Source organism: Pristiophorus japonicus, chromosome 11 (assembly GCF_044704955.1).
Source record: "Pristiophorus japonicus isolate sPriJap1 chromosome 11, sPriJap1.hap1, whole genome shotgun sequence".
Classification (NCBI taxonomy): Eukaryota; Metazoa; Chordata; class Chondrichthyes; family Pristiophoridae; genus Pristiophorus; species Pristiophorus japonicus.
Genome location: NC_091987.1, coordinates 188,247,100 through 188,265,864, shown reverse-complemented (window position 1 = coordinate 188,265,864; position 18,765 = coordinate 188,247,100). Strand labels below are relative to the sequence as shown.

Sequence of the window (18,765 nt, the reverse complement as noted above, 5' to 3'; positions counted from 1 at the left end):
TATTAACCCTTTTGTTGTTCCCATGGTCCTAATCACTGAAATAATATGGAGATCTGTACCAGGTTCGAGCACAGCATCATTCTAGTAAGGCAGACAAAATTATGTCCAGCACCATCAGGTTAACCACAATTATTTTTCAAATAACAGGAATCATCAGTAAAACTTGAGTTTGTTAATGGTTGCTTCTGGCAAGTGCTGGCTGTGAGGAAAACAATGCTTGAATTTAAGGGTTGCATCTCGTTTCCATTTTGCAGAAGCACTTAACATAATTTTATTGTTTGTTTGTCTAAGATCCAATACCTGAAATATTCCTTTAAACAACTTTTTGCTGCCATGAAGAATGTGATGAATGAAATGGGTGCAATTCAAAACTAATTTTAACAAATGAAAATAGAACTTTCAGTAATTAACTGACAAAAGTCAACATTCAGAGATAACATCACATGAACTAAAATTTATGGTGTCCTCAGATCATTTTCATAAGCAGAACTTGTTGGTGAAGAGTTAAACACAAACTGAGATCATTTGTCCTTTTAAGTCAACTGGCAAATTTCGCAAATTCGTGTTTATTATCATTCTACAGCACAGAGCTGTTGATGGCATTAAACGTCTTGTATTAACATTGCATAAAACATTGGATTTTGATTAAAGAGTGACACTCTGTGCTCTGCTACTCCAAGTGGCTGAATGGTTGACTTTAACGCAGATGGTTGGGAATTTCACAGCCTTAACAGGCTGTTAGTTTTCTTCCAGGTTGCTAATGGAATGCTGTGGGAAATGTAACTTTTTCACTTCATTGGACAAGGTGTTTTGGGGGGTGGGGGCGGTGAGGAAAGGGTAAATAAACGTAGTCCACCTTGTTGTCCTTTGAATTAAGAATCCAATTGGAAGATCAGAGGAACCTCAACAATAACTATGGGCTGAACATGACTCAACCAGTCATGCTTCCCCTTGCCCAATCTGGAGGAGAAAAATAATAATGAAAGGCTTTGTTCTGTGGAATTTATGTTGGATGAATTTATTTTTTAGAATTAATTAGTGAATAGGTTTTATTTATATGTAATAAATAAATGACTTGGGATTTGAGTCATGCCTTGCTCCCAGATAGGATCAGGCTATCTGGAAGCAAGGCATGACTCAAATGCTTTGCCATACATACTCCAGAGGTGAGATTATACTTCAAAAAAAAAAATGGAAACAAATGCAATTTTTCTGGTTATTTTGAAAAATGGTGCATGCCAGGAGCACACATCAGGAAATTAGATCGCTCCCAGTGGAATTTCCCAATATGACCTAGGAACGCAGAAGTGGATGACTTCGCCTGTATGCACCCTGTTGCATCTCTTGACTGGCATCTGCAAACGCAAGGTGTCATTTTGGAACTGGATAGAAAACCGTAGAATAAACAGTTGATTCTGTGGTTTTATCATTTTCCAGCAACTCATGTCCAAACTGGGTCATTGAATATATTTAAGGTGGAGATGAACAGAGTTTTGAATGATAATGGAGTGAAGGGTTATGGAGAGCGGGCAGGGAAGTGGAGCTGAGCCCAAGATCAGATCAGCCATGATCTTATTAAATAGTGGAGCAGGCTCAAGGGGCCAAATGCCTAATCCTGCTCCTATTTCTTATGTTCTTATGTAAACTGCCTATATTTTTTTGCCCCAGTGAAATACAGAAGTCCTGTAGATATGGGAGCATAACACATACTCCATTCTTGCTCATAAGCTGAAAATGATAAAGGCTAATGTTTAGCTGTAACATATAGATTTTATTTCTGTGGTAGTCTCGCCTGGGATGCAGAGAATAAGAAACAGACTCTTTAATAACTACAATTAGCTGTAATCCAACTTAAAAATGTGTTTATATAACCCAGAGCTCATTAAAGTAGGGCAGAAGGAACAAAAGGCCACATCCTTTGGAGTGCCAAATAGCAAAGGTTTTAAGAACAGAACGATGATTTCAACTGTTCATTACATATTAGTTCAGCGTAGGTTCAAGAAGGCGGCTCACCACCACCTTCTCAAGGGCAATTGGGGATGGGCAATAAATGCTGGACTAGTCAGTGATGTCCACATTCCATGAACAGATAAAAAATATATCTAACAGGAGTTACAAAAAAGATGTAAAGGTGAAAGGAAATGGACAGAAAAAGCTTTAAAATGTGTATTTTTAATCAAGTCAAGTGACTCACATTTTCTAAATATTACAGGGAGTGCATTTTCTGAAATTAGGCTTGCAAACCTGAAATTGGTTGAAAAGAATCTGAAGAGCAAACATGACTAAGAATGTACTTAAACTGACAACAGAATAGACTGGGAAGCACTATGCTGTAACTGCGTGCTTTACATGATAACCTTGGATAATTTCCTGTTATTTATAGTGCTTTTTAATAAAACAATCAGCCATCTGTTGAAGTCAAATAAGCAAATATTTAATCTGCACCATCCATGTCAATACTTGCAGGTTCTTATTTATTTGCTACATAATGAAATCAGCAATGCTACATTTCCACAAAATGTTTTATTTGCAGACTAGAGTAGTGCACTTGGGTCACTAAGTGTTTTGTTTTGTTTGGCTTTTTCTTGATGTTATTATTTCACCACATTAATATGTCTGAATATTGGAGACTGTATAACTGTCACTGAGTGGGCATCTATAACTGGTGTAACCATGTTCACGTAAGTGAATTACAATTCTGTATTTATACTGTGTAGACCCCACCTATTTATAGACATGTCACATCTAAATGGAACTCGAGTCTTTGGCCAGATTATAGGTTGTCAGCCATTTCCTTTCATCTTTCAGCAACACAGAATTTACTTTTAAAGACGGGTGGGGAGAAAAAAAGGGTTAACAAGACTCAGCATTATATTCACTGGGTAGAACATTCAGGAACCAATTCATGTTAACAAACTCTTGCCATGGCAATTGTTCTTAAAGAGACAGGACTCCTTTAATTCCAGTTACTTTCCACTTTTGTGCAGTGCTTTCTGCAGGCTAACTACAATTTTAAAAAATAATCAAAAAATAAAGTACACAGCAAGTCTCCTTTCATTACACTGCAATTGTTTCTGAAATATTACCAATCTGAATTAGGTAATTTTAATACCATGAATATATTGATAAGATATTTGAAGTAAGCAATCACGTGTCTAGTATTACCACATTTGAGAAATCTAACATATTAAGCACTGAATTAGATATCCTGTGGATTTATGAAAAGGCAGTACTGTCTCTTTTTAGTAAACAAACAAAAAGCAGAACGCCAATATCTTTCATCAAAGAAAGTAATCCTAGAGGTCAAAGATTATAAGATAAACAAGCCTGGGTTCATAGGTCAGGAAGTAATATTTTATTATTTTTCTCCACCTAATTAACCATTTAACTATTAATGTAAGCTAAAATATACTCCATCCAAGAGTAATATGGAATACAATTATTCTTTAACAATTGAAGGGTTTAGTCCTTGCAAATTATTCTTTTTAGGGATCGGAGAATGGAATGGAGTAACAAAGGGATATAATGAAGATTATATGATTACTTACATGATGAAAATGAAAGAAGATAAAAAGCAGAATGCGCTCAGGCCCCATGAGATAGAAAGGTCAGACAGAAATGGAACAAAATAATAGGTTAGTTGAACAGCAACAATCACACCACCTGAGGTATCACTTTCTGCACTGACAGGGTATCATTAGCATGAATTCCAATCAAATACTTTTGCGACTATAAATAGTTGTAATATAGCCGAATGCACTTTGTAGCTTGACTCATCGGATTCCATTTTTTGTTCTAAACCAAATGAATTTCCTTACTGACCAAAGTTCGGCCTGCATGGTGACTTGAGATGGCACAATGTTGCACCAGCATATAATGCCATGCAGCTACATTCCTGGTTTCAGCCACAAACTGATGGCACATATGTCTTCCCAGTGAGGGAAGATATGACATACAAGTGAAATCATGCCATTCTAGTGCATTTCCCAGCAACTGGTTTTATAAAGGCTTTACCAAAGGCTTAAAAAATAGGTCATTGCTTGCTCCCATGAAGGTATGGCACATAATGAAGGTAAAGCAAACAAAAAGAGCGGAAATAATTAGTGAAATAGTGGTGTATGAAAGCATGCTGAATTCATATGAAATTCTTTTGTCTGCTGTATTTTATTTTACGTGGCTTATTGCCTCAGCTAAAGTAGCAGATAAAAGGAGTTGATATGAACACTAGATAGGTGTTCTTTTGTTTGTATTATAGAGTTTTATTTCACCCTAATTCAAGGAAAACTAATTTTTTGCTTGGACTAAGAACACCAGCCATTTTTTTTTTAAATGGTGTTTGGGAGGGGTTAGAGAAACTTTAATGCTAGAAATGTTCGAGGAAAATTCAGCCCTGTATATTTTTCTCAAAAAACATTAAATATTAAAATATCTCTCACTCAATAGGGTTGGACAGTATCTTGCCATTGGTCAATGGTGTTCTGGAGACTGTTGCTAATGGCTGCATGATGGTGGCCTGTTCTGCCTCATTTTGTTTATTTTCCTTCTATCTCGGGCCAATTTGCTGCCTCTTTCTGATGCCACAGCCAAGATCAAGAAGCTATCATATGAGTTACTTTGTGTCAACAAATGGAGTGACAATACATTGTGCCATTAGGCTGAAAGTGTCCATCAGAAATTAGCATTTTGTGTTTAACAAAGCCACAACATCCTAACTAAGAACCTGAAAACAGCAAATATTTGTCGGATCATCCTGAATTATCTTTCCCCCCAACCCTTGAGGGTTTGAATATCTTTGGATAGTTGATGGAAAAACAGGAATAATGATCTAAAATATGAAAAATAATCACCTCTACCACAGCAGTAAACAATGATTATTTTTGACAGATAAGACAATGAATATGTTAACCAACATAGGCACTGTCTAACTTGACAGTAATTGTTTTATTAGTGTAACTATATGTCTGCCTTCGAAGCTACACCCCTACGAGCTACATTATTATTAACACAGGATTGATTTAAAAGTTGCTCCCCTACTATTTTGATTAGAAATATTTCAGTAAAGATATAAATACTAATTTATAACTAGCTGATGAACATTAGGTAGTGAAGTGTAATGCGATTAATGTATGATAAGTTAAGGTTAAGCAAGATATTTCAGTGGGTTGTATCTACATTTACCACCAATCTCAGAGATTGTCTGTTTAACCTGAACTGTGTCTAAAATCATTGGATTATTCATGTGCTAAAACAGTTTTTAAAATGATTTATTTCACACTGTTACTAAATAACTGGTAATTTTTTTAATAGCTTGGGGTAATGTGCCTTTGATAAGCATTAAGTGCTAGGATACAGCTGACAAATAAGATGAAGCATTATTGATTTCTTATATGTATTTTTCTCAACAGCAAGCTGAACTGACAGCTGAAACATAATTTCTGCTTCTCCTCCTTACAAAGCCAAACTCCCAGGAGGAAGAGAGTATTAATTGGAGAGAAATTTATTCTGAGATGATAAAGTGGGAAATGCCATTTCAGTGAAATGAGCTTGATGTGAAATAAAACTGCTTTACTGTTGTCTTTCTACTTTATCCAAGGCAGTATGCTGAACTCATAAACCCTACTTCAGAGAAAATAAAATATTGTTCCGTTCGTTATGGATGGATTTCATTTACATTAAGAACTTAACATTTATTTGCTCTTCCCCTGCTGTTTAACACTCATTCAAGGTTCTGTTCATACACACTGACAGATTAAGGATGCCAGCTTAATAAATGTGCACAGGATTTCCATCTTGCACTGACACTGAACTTGCAGTGTAAATCTGGAGTCAGGGCCCGATCTGATTGGAGCAAAGTTGAGGGGGGAGGGAGGGAGGCATTCTCAGACCGCTCGAGTTCGACGCTGCATGGAGTGCAATTTCAGTGTGGTGTCAAGCCAAATTTGCCATGTGCTCAGGGGATCTGTTGAACTTCTTGGAACTTTAAATGTTTGGAGAGCAAAGATTCTTCTATTCCCTCTTTATATGCAGATTTAAATTTCTAGCTTTTGGGAGACTGCTCTTCACTTGCCAGGATTCATTGAGGTACAGAACTATCGTCTAGAATGAACAGTTAAAGGCAACAACCAGTGGTGTAAACATGGTTCAGGCTGGCTAGAATCTGAACTGCTGCTGCTGGTCCCATTTTGAAGGTGTGAAGAGAAAGGACTTGCATTTATATAGAGCCTTTTATGACCAATGCAGCCAATGAAATACTTCTGAAGTGTAGTCACTGTTATAATTTAGGGAAACACAGCAGCCAATTTACACAAGGTCAAAAAAGAATGAGATACATGACAAGAAAATTTTTTTTTTAGTGATGTTGATTGAGGGATAATTACTAGCCAGGTGCCATGGGATCTTTTATGTTACCCTGAGAAGGTAGATAGAGCCTCAGTTTAATGTCTCATCTGAAAGAAAACACCTCAGTACTGTAATGAAGTGTCAGCCTGAGTTATGAGCTTAAGTCTCTGAAATGGAGCTTGAATCCATGACTTTCCGACTCTGAGACGAAAATGCTACCATTGAGCCCAGACAGATGAAACAGATGTAAAAGACGATAGTAATCTAGACTCATTCAATAATCTTCAGTGTAACGTTTGTGTGAATGGCACTTAACAAAAGTCATCATCCATTATTGACGCAACAGCTACCATCTGAGGCTGAGCTCCACAGAGCGGGCTCCAAGTTTAAGCCCTGCTCCTCGACAGTGGAAGTGCTCCAATTGGCTTCAGGGTTCCTGCTGCTGACCACTCTGTAGTGACCCCTACTGGAAAATGTACATACATGGTAGTGCCCTAAGCTCTGAAACTCGCTCCTTAAATCTCTCCATCTCTCTACCTCTCTTTCCTCCTTCAAGCTGCTCCTTAAAACCTACCTCTCTGACCAAGCTTTTGGTCCTCTGCCCTCATTTCTGATGTGGCTCGGTGTCAAAGTTTTGTCATATAACACTCCTGTGAAGCGCCTTGGGACATTTTACGGCGTTAAAGGCGCTATATAAATACAAGTTGTTGTTGTTGAATGTATAATGAAGACAGAACTGAACTTGGCTGTGATGATGCCTCCCTCGCTCACCCCTACCATAATCAAACAGTCTGGAGACGCCCTGCCATAGGCCATATATGAAAAAGGATCACTTGTGAGAGGTGCTGAAGGGCCATTAGTGCTAATGGAACTAGAGGCTTGACGACTGCTCCTATATTTTAGGAGGATAGTTTAAGAATTGTCTTGCAATCCTGGAGAGGATATAAGAAAAATCTTGTTGTCTGACAGCTAATGGTTCTCTCTCTCTATATGACCCTCTTTCTTATCCCTCTGTGGACAAACACATTTTAATATCATTGCTCATCTGCATTTCCTTCTCTTGTTCCTCCTAAATTACCAATATGTTGTCCTACATGCTCATCCTCCTCTTTGTGTTGAAATCAAGATTGATCACATTCTGTCATTCTATTGAAATCTTTATCGAACCGCAAAACTGTGACCTCTTTACCCTCTTAGTCTTCCCTTGCTCATGCTACCTCCAGGCTTTAAAACACACAATTAGTGTCACCCAACCCATACTTTTATTGGTCTCATCTTCTCTCCCACTCTTTTCAACTTTAGTGATATTCTGCATGGTGGGACCTTAGTCCTTCATCTAGGTCGCTCAATTAAAAGATAAAGACTCGTATAATTCACAACCAATAGAAGGGAATGGGAAACAATATAAAAAAAAAATGTTTTTTTTTTCTTTTCATAGTGCTCAGCTGCGATTGCACAACAAGATGTGTAATATTTTGTGCATCAGCCTGAGGAGCTCGTGTGAGTAACCCTTATAGGGTCTTGGATGTGATTCCATTTCAGCAAAAGGCTGGCTCTTGGTGTTGGGAACCTTATGCCTCTCTGACTGGCAAAGTGGCACAACTTTAACCAGTTTTTTAATAGTGGTATGGCTGTGCTTTGCCATCAAAAATGCTTTCACACAGAGCATTTTTTCCCAAACAAAATGAGTCTATGAATATACCAAGCCCATTTAAAAACAGTAACAAAACATTAAACTTCTAAATGGTCAGGCTAATAATTTCCAGACTTCTTTCTACTTTTCTCCCATAAAAGGACAGAAATTGGACTTTTTTTATACTGCATCTACATGAATCTATTTAACAGAGGCAGAACAATTCTACATATAATGCACACTGTCCCCACTAGTGTAAAATGAGGTAAGCGGACACTTGCACCAACACTGTTGGTGTCACTGAGCTAGATTGCTCCATCAATACTCTATGGAACATGATGGCCTCTGAGCTGTATAGAGATGTCATATCAAGGAAAGCAAAGAAGAATATAGGATGCAACAAACATATTATGGAGCTTTTCTTGATGAATTTTAGGGGCTCGCAAAAGATTTCACAACCTTCCCCCTGAACATTAAATGAGTTGGTAGAATTCATGATAAAGTGGATGGCACATGGTCTGTGAGAGGAATGAGCCAAATAGTTTTTTTTTCAATTTAATATCCTTATGTTAGACTGGAAGGTGTTCTAGTCCAAAACAACATTCCTCAGATGCACTCATTCCCTCATAAGGCTAGACAGTCATGTACACTTGTTGTAATACTCTATGCTTCAATTAAATATTTATGCTGTTTTGGTTGTTTGGGGAGGGGAAGCTAAGTATTACTTGATTGCCTAGTTGGAATTGTTTTTGACATGATAACAAAATGGAGCTCTGGGTAAATTCAACCGATGCTAGTAATTTATATGCTGAAATCCTTGGCTCAGATGGTTTTCCCTATAAATGATTAAAGTCGCAAATTATTCTAACCCTCTTCATAATAAACAGGATTTTTAAAAAAAGTTGATAGGTCTAAAATGAAGGATTGGGTAAAGTAAACAAAATGAACGTTTAAAACAGCTAATGATAATCCATTTCCCTGTTTAATGAGTTTCCCCTCAGTCTAATGAAATTGCATGATTTTTAACTGATATCAGTCAGAGTTTAGCTAACTAGCCTAGTAGTGCTTAGTAAAGGATGAAAAGTGAGAGAGTAATTTATTTATGTAGCACGCTGTTTGATTTAAGACACCAATTCCGAATGTGGTAGATGTACGATCAGTTGTAGAACAGCTGAATCTGGCCTCAGTATACTGGCTCGGTGCAATTGTCCAGAGGGATACTGAATTGTCTGTTAAAGACCATTATTCCACTCCTCTTGTTGCAATTAGTAAGAAATTGTTCTCAAGAAGCTGACAGTCAATCTATACGTTGTTGTTGATTCTTTGCTTCTGGACAGCACTTAAAAATGTGCTTCATTTCTGATTGAACAGAACCCCTGGCAGTGCTGAAAGAGGTCCCCTCCCTCATGCAGTAGAGAAAAGCTGAGGAAATGCAGCCACAGAAATGACAGTGCTCCGTACTGACCTTGAATCTGGGTCGAGCTCGTAGGCTCACTTACTTCTATAACCGGAGAAAATGGTGAAGGGAGGGAAGGAGGGAAGGAAAAAAATGCAAAAAATACAGTTTACATATCCTTACTGTCATGGCACTGAGCAGTAAAGTGAAGCTTGTGACAACACACATGCAATAAAATGAACCTGAAACATAATGAAGGTTACAGTTCGTTCATGGTGGTGCATTGTGGGATTGAACTGGGAGTAAGTCGTCATTGTTCCAAGTGGCAACAAGGAGTTAACACCATTAATTCAGCAATTATTACCATGTCATGCATATTACACCATTTCACTGACAAACAGCTCTCCCTTGTCCGTGGCACTGGTAATACAACTGAATGTGAGCCTGCCCAGACTACTGTGCTGATGGTGCTTTGATATGAGGATTGACTGATGGAGCATTGTTCAAGGGAAGACCTGCATCTTACCAGTGCTGCTGTTCCCATTTCTTTGTTGCAGTGCGCTGCTGGTTTTGATGTACACTCATTGGTTGCCAGTGGGGAGAACAGTTTGTGCTGCCTTTGGCTGCAACCCATAGCGTCCATGAATAATTCTGCCCATTAAGTGTTGTCAGTGCTGCGAAGTTTGCACTGCCTACTGGTGTGTGCCAGTGGGATTACCACAGGGGTGCTGCTGATGGCGAATTGCAAGGTAAAAAATCCACTGGGGCACAGAACTGGTTCTTACGCCACTTAACTTCTCTGAGAGGGAGGCACAGTTGGGGGAAAGGTAGGAATCTGCATACAATTCCTGCAATACCTCAGTCAGTCACCCCTTCGCCCCCTCCCCACCTCCACCCCACCAAAAACAACTGCATTATTTAAAAATGATTCTGTACACCATCGTTAGTATATAAGCAAAGCCAGCATTATAAGGAGTAACATGAACATTTCTATATGGAGGTGCCTCTATTTGCTCATTTTAAAAGCCAATTTATCTGGAAACATTTTTAAAGAATGTGAGGAATAGATGTTAACATCTTCCATCTCAAACCTAGCTCAACATACTCAGTTCCTCAAGCATTAACAGTCAATAAACAAACAGGTTTATTCCCCAGCCACAGGTTTCTGTATTATTCTTGCTACTTTGCATTATACAGAGATTTTGGCAAGTAAACTAATTTTGTTAAATCTCTGTCTATGAAATCTCACATCAAGATAAAGCTTGTAATATATTAAATATATCAATGCTCTGTATGGTTTTTAATTACATTTTATTGTGAAGTCTGTGGGAGCTCTGTGCCAGATTGTAACCAATACAGTTTTCCAGCAAAGTCCAGCATAGTACATTACTCTAGTCTAGTTTTAGTGGCATTATGTTACCAGAGTGCCTTCTGGCTCAAAGGGTGTGCAAGACACCTTTTGTCCAGCTTTTTGCATGAGCACAGCCTGGGGTACCTTCTTTCCCCACCCCCCACTATGGGGAGGTGTCTGGCCTCCAATCCACATCATTACATGACACAATCACTGTGCAGCATGGCCACAGACACCCAGATCCTAACCATCCAGGGCCCAGTGCACTAAAACTCTGTCACATTGTACTACCATTTCCCTCGTACTGAATGTATACACCCTCCATTGCATATCCCACACCAGTATTGCCTGGGTGAGATGAGGGTAGAAAGGGTTGGGCTAAACTCTGATTCCTCTTTCTATCTTTCATCCAGTCTAGTTAGCTTCTGTCTCTGCCCAGGGAGCCTGACTGAGTCGGAGGGATCACCATGTAACCATGTTACTGGAATAGGCCCAAGCCTCATCACTCCTTGACACAGCACACTGGTATACTTCGCAAGACCACCATCAGAATTTTGTTTCTCTTTCTTTTTAAAATCTCATAGCTCAGTAGCACAGAATTGAGTGCAGAAGGAAGCATCTTTGAAAAAGAAAATGAAGAGTGGCAATCATTTCAAACACTTCTCTGCAATGATTAGAACTAGAGCACATTTATTTTTCATTCTGTTTTGCCTGTGTTATCAAGTAGCAGGCAACACAGCTTAAAAGAGATTTTCATAACTATGACGCAAGGGGAGAATGGTTTTATCAAGGAATTGCACATCCTGGGCTCAGCAGTATGACACAAAAAATAATACTGTGAGGGACAGTCACTAGATGAAGTGATGGAGGTTCAGGCCTAATCTGAAGAAAAATTATGCTTATTCAAAAAGGTAAGGACATGCCCGATGGCCTAGAAATTGGATTGTGGCTGCACGCGTCTAAAGAGGCCAGTGGCAAACCACGGGAAATTGTTCCATTTGCTTCATTTATTTATTTGCAGTGAGCTGCAGGCAACATTCGCTGCCCCAGAGGCAGCTTTTTGGTCTCAAACAGTAGGTCATCCAGCGCCCGAGATCGTAACAAGTGTCCTGGAGTGGGGGGGGGGGGGTGGGGGGTGGGGGTGGGGTCGACAAGCAGTGGCCAGTAATGGTCCACAAATTTAATGTGGAGCCGGGAGGAGCAGGAGTTCCACAGCACAACTGCAGGACGCGATCGGCCCCCATTGTGCTGTTCTCCCCCCTTACCCGATTGCTGTTGGTGGCGAGGCAAACGGGCTGAAATTCACGTGCTGAAAGGGGCGAGCTGCCGTGGAGGTGCAAAAGGTGGCGACAGCTCACCTACGTTATTGAAATGAAGCCCGAAGCCCAATTTTGAGCTGCCCGGTTGGGGCGCGTGCTGCTTGTGCAGTGTTGGCTTTGGATGAATTTTTACCCCTGCATGTTTTAGACATATTCACTGCCGTGCACTGTAAAATTTTCACTCACAAAGTCATGTTTTTCCTCCCGAGGATAACTTCGCTTGATGAGGTAGAATTTTGTTTCAAGAGGACTAATCTTTTAAAAATGTCTTGGTGATTGTTTTTAACTTTGAAGCATGAGAAATGTCAGACGATTCCCATATCATTCCATCACACTGCCGTTATATCTAAATAACACAACAGCATGTTCTAATGAGATTTGTGTTTTGAAACAAATGAAAGGTTTGCAATCACTTTTTCATTAAGACATTACCCTTCAAAATTTCAGTGTCAGTTGTACAATGAAATGCAATTCAGCATTACATTTACTCTATGCTGTAATCATTAATTCATGTGTTTGACTTGCAGTGGTTTCTAAGAATCCCTTAATGAATTCTTTCAGTGTGCTGAAAATAACAATTTTGATTAATATTATTCCTCAGGGTACCCCAATAGTTGAAGCTTTCAGCAGTTTTCTCTCCCAACCAGAAGGATGCTAGCGTGCGTACCAGGTCTGTTTGACATTCAAACACACCTTCCTTGGCTGAGTAATCTGGGACATGAGATAGAGATTTAGGAAACAGTAAAGAGTTACGTTGGGAATGAGGGTGAAAAGAGTGATGGGAAAAAGCACTTGTTTACCAAATTTCATTGCAACAATAATTGTAGCTCTGGATGTGCTGTATGGATCACCTTGCCCTCAAGATTGAGAGAGTTGAACAGAGAACCACATCCATAGAGGGGGAATAATTCTCTGAAATGCCAAAGGCGCTCCACAGTTTCGTGCCACAAAGTGTTCAGAAGCAGGTTTATGACCACAGTGCCCCATGTTTTTACCTTAAATGTGATATCAATAAGAGACAAGTTGAGGCTGAGTCGCTACACCACATGAGAGTAAGAAACATCAGTGGATGAGTCAAAGCAGGTCACTCACACACATCTTGCAGTTATTATATGCAATAAACACATGCTGGGGCCTGGAAGCAGGCTGACTGTCCATTCTGTCAGTCAGTGAAAGGTGCCATAAGAAGAAGAGAACCTAAAGTGGGGAAATAGCTTTCAAAGATGAAAGGATGCCGAGGAGGCTTATTAAGCTTATCCTACCAGTAGCTAAGCTATACAACCAGTTAAGTACCAGGGTTGAACAATTCCTGTCTTGAGTTAGCTAATATTAGCCAGGGAAATGTTAGGAGCACCACAATTGACCTTAACATCCTGGATTAGAAAGAGCAAAATCAGCAAGAGTTCCTTTCTCCAACAACAATGTAATGGTCGCTGTTATAAGTGTGTGTGTGTCTACATCAGGTGACCTGAAGGCTGGACTCAGCAAATAGTTTCTGCAGTCACATAACTTGCTGGCAATCACCATCAAGGTTCACACTTCAATAACAGTCACATGGCTGAGGCACCATACCCTAGAAATGGTCAACATCTTCAGGAGGGGAGAAACCTGGTAGAAAAATTGGAATGAGAACAGTTAAAGAACATATTTTTGCTGGTATTTTTCGGAGTGGATGGGGCAAGGATGTTTGCCGGCTGCTGAAATTATATCTGCGGCAGATGATGTCCCCAATTAATGTTTGAAATGTGGCTTTCTTCTTGGCAAAGCACCACAAGTCGACAGGGAAATGGAGATTGACAGAGATTGTTACGGTGGACTATTTTTGCCTGCACAATTTCTTGTGATGATAGCAAAGGATTTTGGAGGAGAGAAGGCATCACAAGAGCTAGAAACAGAATCAGCTTACGTAGGATGCTGAAAACCTAGCAGCAAAAATGATGGAAAAATGCAGAAAGAGGGCACAAAATGCTAAGTTGAAGGATTCCGTGCCCTCAGTGTGAAGCCATGCTTGAAGGAAGGTTGGGTCAAAGAATCAGTGGTACATTGCTGTAACCCCGCTCTTCAACCTGAACTCCCATTGAGCGCAGCTCCCTGGTGGCAGTGTAGCATTGATGAATTTACCCTGTTATGGAAAGAAGAATTTTTTTTTAAAGCAGGCGTTTGCTAGGTATAGAGAAGTGTGTGGCTAAAGAGGAAGCTTAATACTTTAGTGATATCATGGATGGCCATCAATAAATGTAATTGATAGAGAATTCAAACAGGCTCATTTAGACAGACTGTGAAAATTCACAGACCCCCAAGTCAAGGCTGCTACATGCAGTTCGGCATGTTGCATTAACTCATCAATCAACGTGACATTTTCGGTCCCTGGGTAGCGAGCCAATAAAACGTTAAAAGACTTTCAATTGAGCCAATAAGGTCAAAGAAGGCAAGTTCTTTTCTGTAAATTGATCCAGGTATAAAATACAGCCATTTTGACCATGTGTCTCAGTAAGACAAAGAAACTGGCAATCAGCCAGCAGTTTGTTGCTCTCTGCCAAGATTAAAAAGTTAAAACTACCATCGGAGTTCGTATTTCATTGGAAATTAAGAGATCTAACAATTTTGGTGCTACGAACAGGATCGCTGAGGAAAGAAACTGAATTTTGGACATCGGACCTACATATTGATGTAAGGACTCCTCTTTTTTTTAAAAAGTCCTCGGTCAAAAGTCAAAATTCGCCTCTCCTTCTACGCGATTGCGAACCCTCCGGTTGGTAGTCGGCTCGAGGTTCCATAGACGTCTAAACTTCGGCGGTGTGTTAGTTAATTAATCACCGACCTATTGATCGGCTAGCAGGCCTATGACTCGAGACCCCAGTAAAGAAATGGCGGCAGGAGATAAGGGCAAAGAATTGCCTACAACTGTTAAAGGTGGGCAGGCACCACCTCAAGTTTCGCTAGATTTAATTCTCGAACAGTTGAAAGAATACATAGAGCAACAATTCAATTTATCTAAAACCTGTATTAAGATCGAACAAAAGTACGGAACCTCCAAAGGACAATGGTCCTTGGACGAGATTAAAAGGGTCTGGGGAAAAATGACCCGTATGAAAAATAAAGAGCGAACGAGATGGTCCCTAGCGGTTATGGGCCAGATTCGAAACTGGAATGAAATTATAATGCGTTCCCAACATGATCGAAAACTGACCAGTACAAAGGATCAATTGCAAGCTGTTTGTGCACAGCTGCGACAGAAAAAGCTTGAACTTGAAAAGCTGGAAGCGGAAGTTAAAGATCTTAAAGGTGAAATAAAAAAATGGAAAAAATCATTAGGTCAAGAGACAGTAATAGGAAAAGGAAAATGTATTCATCAATTCCCAGGGTACCCATGTTTGGATAAATTAAAAGTGCTAACCCGAAGACACGACCGAGGAATAGATACGGTTTCTGAATCCTCCGACAATACAGTGTCGGAGGATGATGAAGAATTAGGGGTGCGCTTTGCCCCGTTTAAAAAAAGACGAGTTGTAGTCAAATCAGAAGAGACTGCGGATGAGGGCGGAACCAAAAAACAAAGAGAAGGGTGTATGCAGAATACTTAGTTCATGCTCTGGCAGACCCAGAGAAAATTGATAAATGGTCCAAGGAATTGTCCAATCCAAAGAAAGGGGGAGTAAAAACGTGGGACCAATTGGACCGTTTAAGAAATATATATCAACTTCATCCCTGAGACGGAGTGCAAATTTTGACCATAATGGTGCCAAAAACACAGGGAAGAAAATTGCACGACAAGGTAGATGAAGCTTTGGGGCAGAATGAGCAAGAATTAGACGCAGGATGGGAGGCGATTAAACACTGGCTGCAAGCCTTCAGTCCAGCTAAGACAGACTGGGGAAAAATTGCAGCCTGCCAACAGAAAGGAACAGAGGAGGTCCTGGAGTATGACGAGCGGTGTAGATGCACGTGGCTAGAACATTCGGGTATGAATAATACTGATGAGGAAATGGATGAACAAGCGTTTGGACCCCTGAAAGCAGCTTTCGTGGCAGGTCTAAAGCCAGAACTGTCCAAAATGCTTAAGGTAGTGTTACCGGGCTGGGAAGGTAAAGGAACTACCTTTGCAGCATTGGTGGATCGATGTAACCAATTAGATCGGGATATGGGAACTAAAGTCCAAGCTGTACAGGCTATGGGATGGAAATCCCAGGATTCCGATAAACAGTCATTAGAAAAATTACCTGGAAAATGTCATTATTGTGGGAAAGGTGGTCACTGGGCCAAGACGTGCAGGGCAAAACAGAAAGGTCGTGGCTGGGGAAGAGGACACAGCCAGGGATACAATTCAGCCAACAAGCCAGGCTTGTCACAAGATAACAACCTCATAGAAGCATTTAAGCGACTGACAATACAACAACAGAAGGAGTTACTTGGGATAGCAAAAAACGATTAGAGCCCACCCTGGCCCCCCTCCTCGCACTAATACAACAAAGGGGAGATGGGCTATATATAACTGTGAGGGTGGGCGATAAGGATGTGGACTGTCTTTTAGACACAGGGGCGGAATTAACATGCTTACCCCTACAATATGGAGACTTTTTGCCGTTGGATGGTAGGGCACGTACAGCCAATGGAGTTGGGGGCCATAAAATGGAAATTAAAAGGACAACACCGGTACTTATAGGGTTGGGTCCACATGAACTAACCACGCCGGTCTGGATAGGCCCAGTAGATCAACCCCTTTTGGGAATGGACGTTCTAATCCAAATAGATTCATCGTTGCATTTCGAGGATGGTCGGGTGACATGGTCAATTAGAACTTTGAAGAAAGAAGAATTGAAGGAATACCCGATATGGGCTAAAGATTAGAACGATTGTGACCTGCTCCAGATGGAGCCTGCGTCATTTACAGGGACCAAGCCTCCATGCACTAAACAGTATCCCATCAATCCAACTGTCATCGCGGGAATCTTACCGGTTATTCAGCAATTGGAGAAACAAGGGGTGCTTATTAAAACGCATAGCTCCTCCAATAGCCCCGTGTGGCCGGTACAGAAATCTAATGAGACTTGGCATTTGACTGTCGATTATAGGAAAGCTAACCAGTGTATTGATCAAAAAGCTCCTTTGGTCGCAGATCCCTCCACCATTTTTAATGCCCTCAAACCGGAACATAAATATTTCTCGGTTATAGATATGGCCAATGGATTTTGGTCGGTGCCTCTGGCACCGGAGGTTCGACAGTGGTTTGCTTTCACTGTCCAAGGACAACAGTATACTTGGACCCAGTTACCGCAGGGTTTCCACAACAGCCCTACGGTATTCCACATGGCTTTACAAAGCCATTTGCGAGAATTACCTCCCCTGTCATCCACAGTCATCCAATATGTAGACGATATCCTGCTAGCTTCAAACACGGAAGAACAGCATGAACAAGATTTACGAGCTTTGCTGGATCACCTTCGGCTGAAAGGACATAAAGCCAGCATCGACAAAGCACAAATATCCCAAGAAGAGGTTGTATACCTGGGACAAAAGATTTCACAAGGAAAGAGAGAACTTACCCAGGATAGAACTGCAGCCATTCGGGCTGCTAAAAAACCCACCACTATTCAGGAACTAAGGTCTTTTTTGGGATTGTGTAACTTCAACAGAAATTGGATTGACTCCTTCACACAGCTTGCTCAGCCATTGAATGATAGTTTAAAGGGGAAACGTGCCTCTAAAGAAGCCATTACCCTCACTAAAGAACAGCAAGAGGCCTTCCTGAGTTTGAAAAAGGTTTTGTGTTCAGCACCGGCTCTGGGAATCCCCGATAGTGGTAAGCCATTTACCCTGTTTGTTCATGAGAAAGAAGGATATATGACAGCTATACTGACACAAGAACATGGGGATCGGCAAAGACCTATTGGCTATTATTCGGCAAAACTGGACGCGGTAGCCCTCGGATGGGGAAGTTGCCTAAGGGCCATGGAAGCTACATGTCGAGCGGTAATGATCACTGCGGGTCTAGTCCTCGACCAAAAGCTGATTGTCAAGTGTCCCCACACCGTACACGCTTTGCTGTCTATGAATAGAATGTCTCAGGTGATGGCAGCTAGATGGACCCGCTGGACAGCAGTTTTGGAAGCTCCTAAACTCCATATCGTTCGAGCCAGCCCGGTTAATCCCGCAACTATGCTCCCGATGTCAGAATCGAGGGAGCAAGAGGGGGGAGAATGTGAAGAGCATGACTGCGTGGAGATTTTAAAAGAAACAGAAGAAGCAGCCTTAGCAGCAGAGGAGCCTCTGCACAACCCAGACCTCATCTTGTTTACAGATGGTTCCTCCTTTGTTGACAATGGTACCAGAAAAGCAGGATGGGCAGTTACAACCTTATATGAGGTAGTGGCAAAAGGATCTTTACCCTCAGGAACGTCAGCACAACAGGCCGAGTTACGGGCCCTGTCAGAAGCATGTCGAATAGCAGAAGGACAGACAGCTAATGTCTACACAGATTCGCGTTATACTTTTGGAGTCGCTCATGACTTTGGTATGTTATGGCGGAAAAGAGGATTCCTCACTGTTGCTGGTACACCTATCCGAAATGGAAAAGAAGTCCGAGACTTACTAGAGGCCATACAATTACCTCAGGAAGTGTCCATCCTGAAGTGTAAGGCTCATACCAAGGAAAATACCACAGAAGCACAGGGAAATGCCCTAGCCGACCAGGCAGCTAAAGATGCCGCCTCACAGGGCGTTCCTCTAG

At 40.8% G+C, this 18,765-nt stretch overlaps 1 protein-coding gene across 5 annotated transcripts in view; it reads right to left on the bottom strand.

The window, feature by feature from the left end:
- opcml (opioid binding protein/cell adhesion molecule-like) overlaps positions 1–18,765 on the bottom strand; it is a 2,007,248-nt gene that overhangs the window by 12,319 nt on the left and 1,976,164 nt on the right. For 3 of the 5 annotated variants that reach the window (XM_070894353.1, XM_070894355.1, XM_070894352.1), the window contains one exon: positions 9,438–9,473. The exons of the other annotated variants lie outside the window; for them this stretch is intronic. In XM_070894353.1, coding sequence (XP_070750454.1) covers positions 9,438–9,473 — 36 coding nt within the window. The remainder of the gene's footprint in view (positions 1–9,437; positions 9,474–18,765) is intronic. 5 annotated transcript variants of the gene reach the window in all.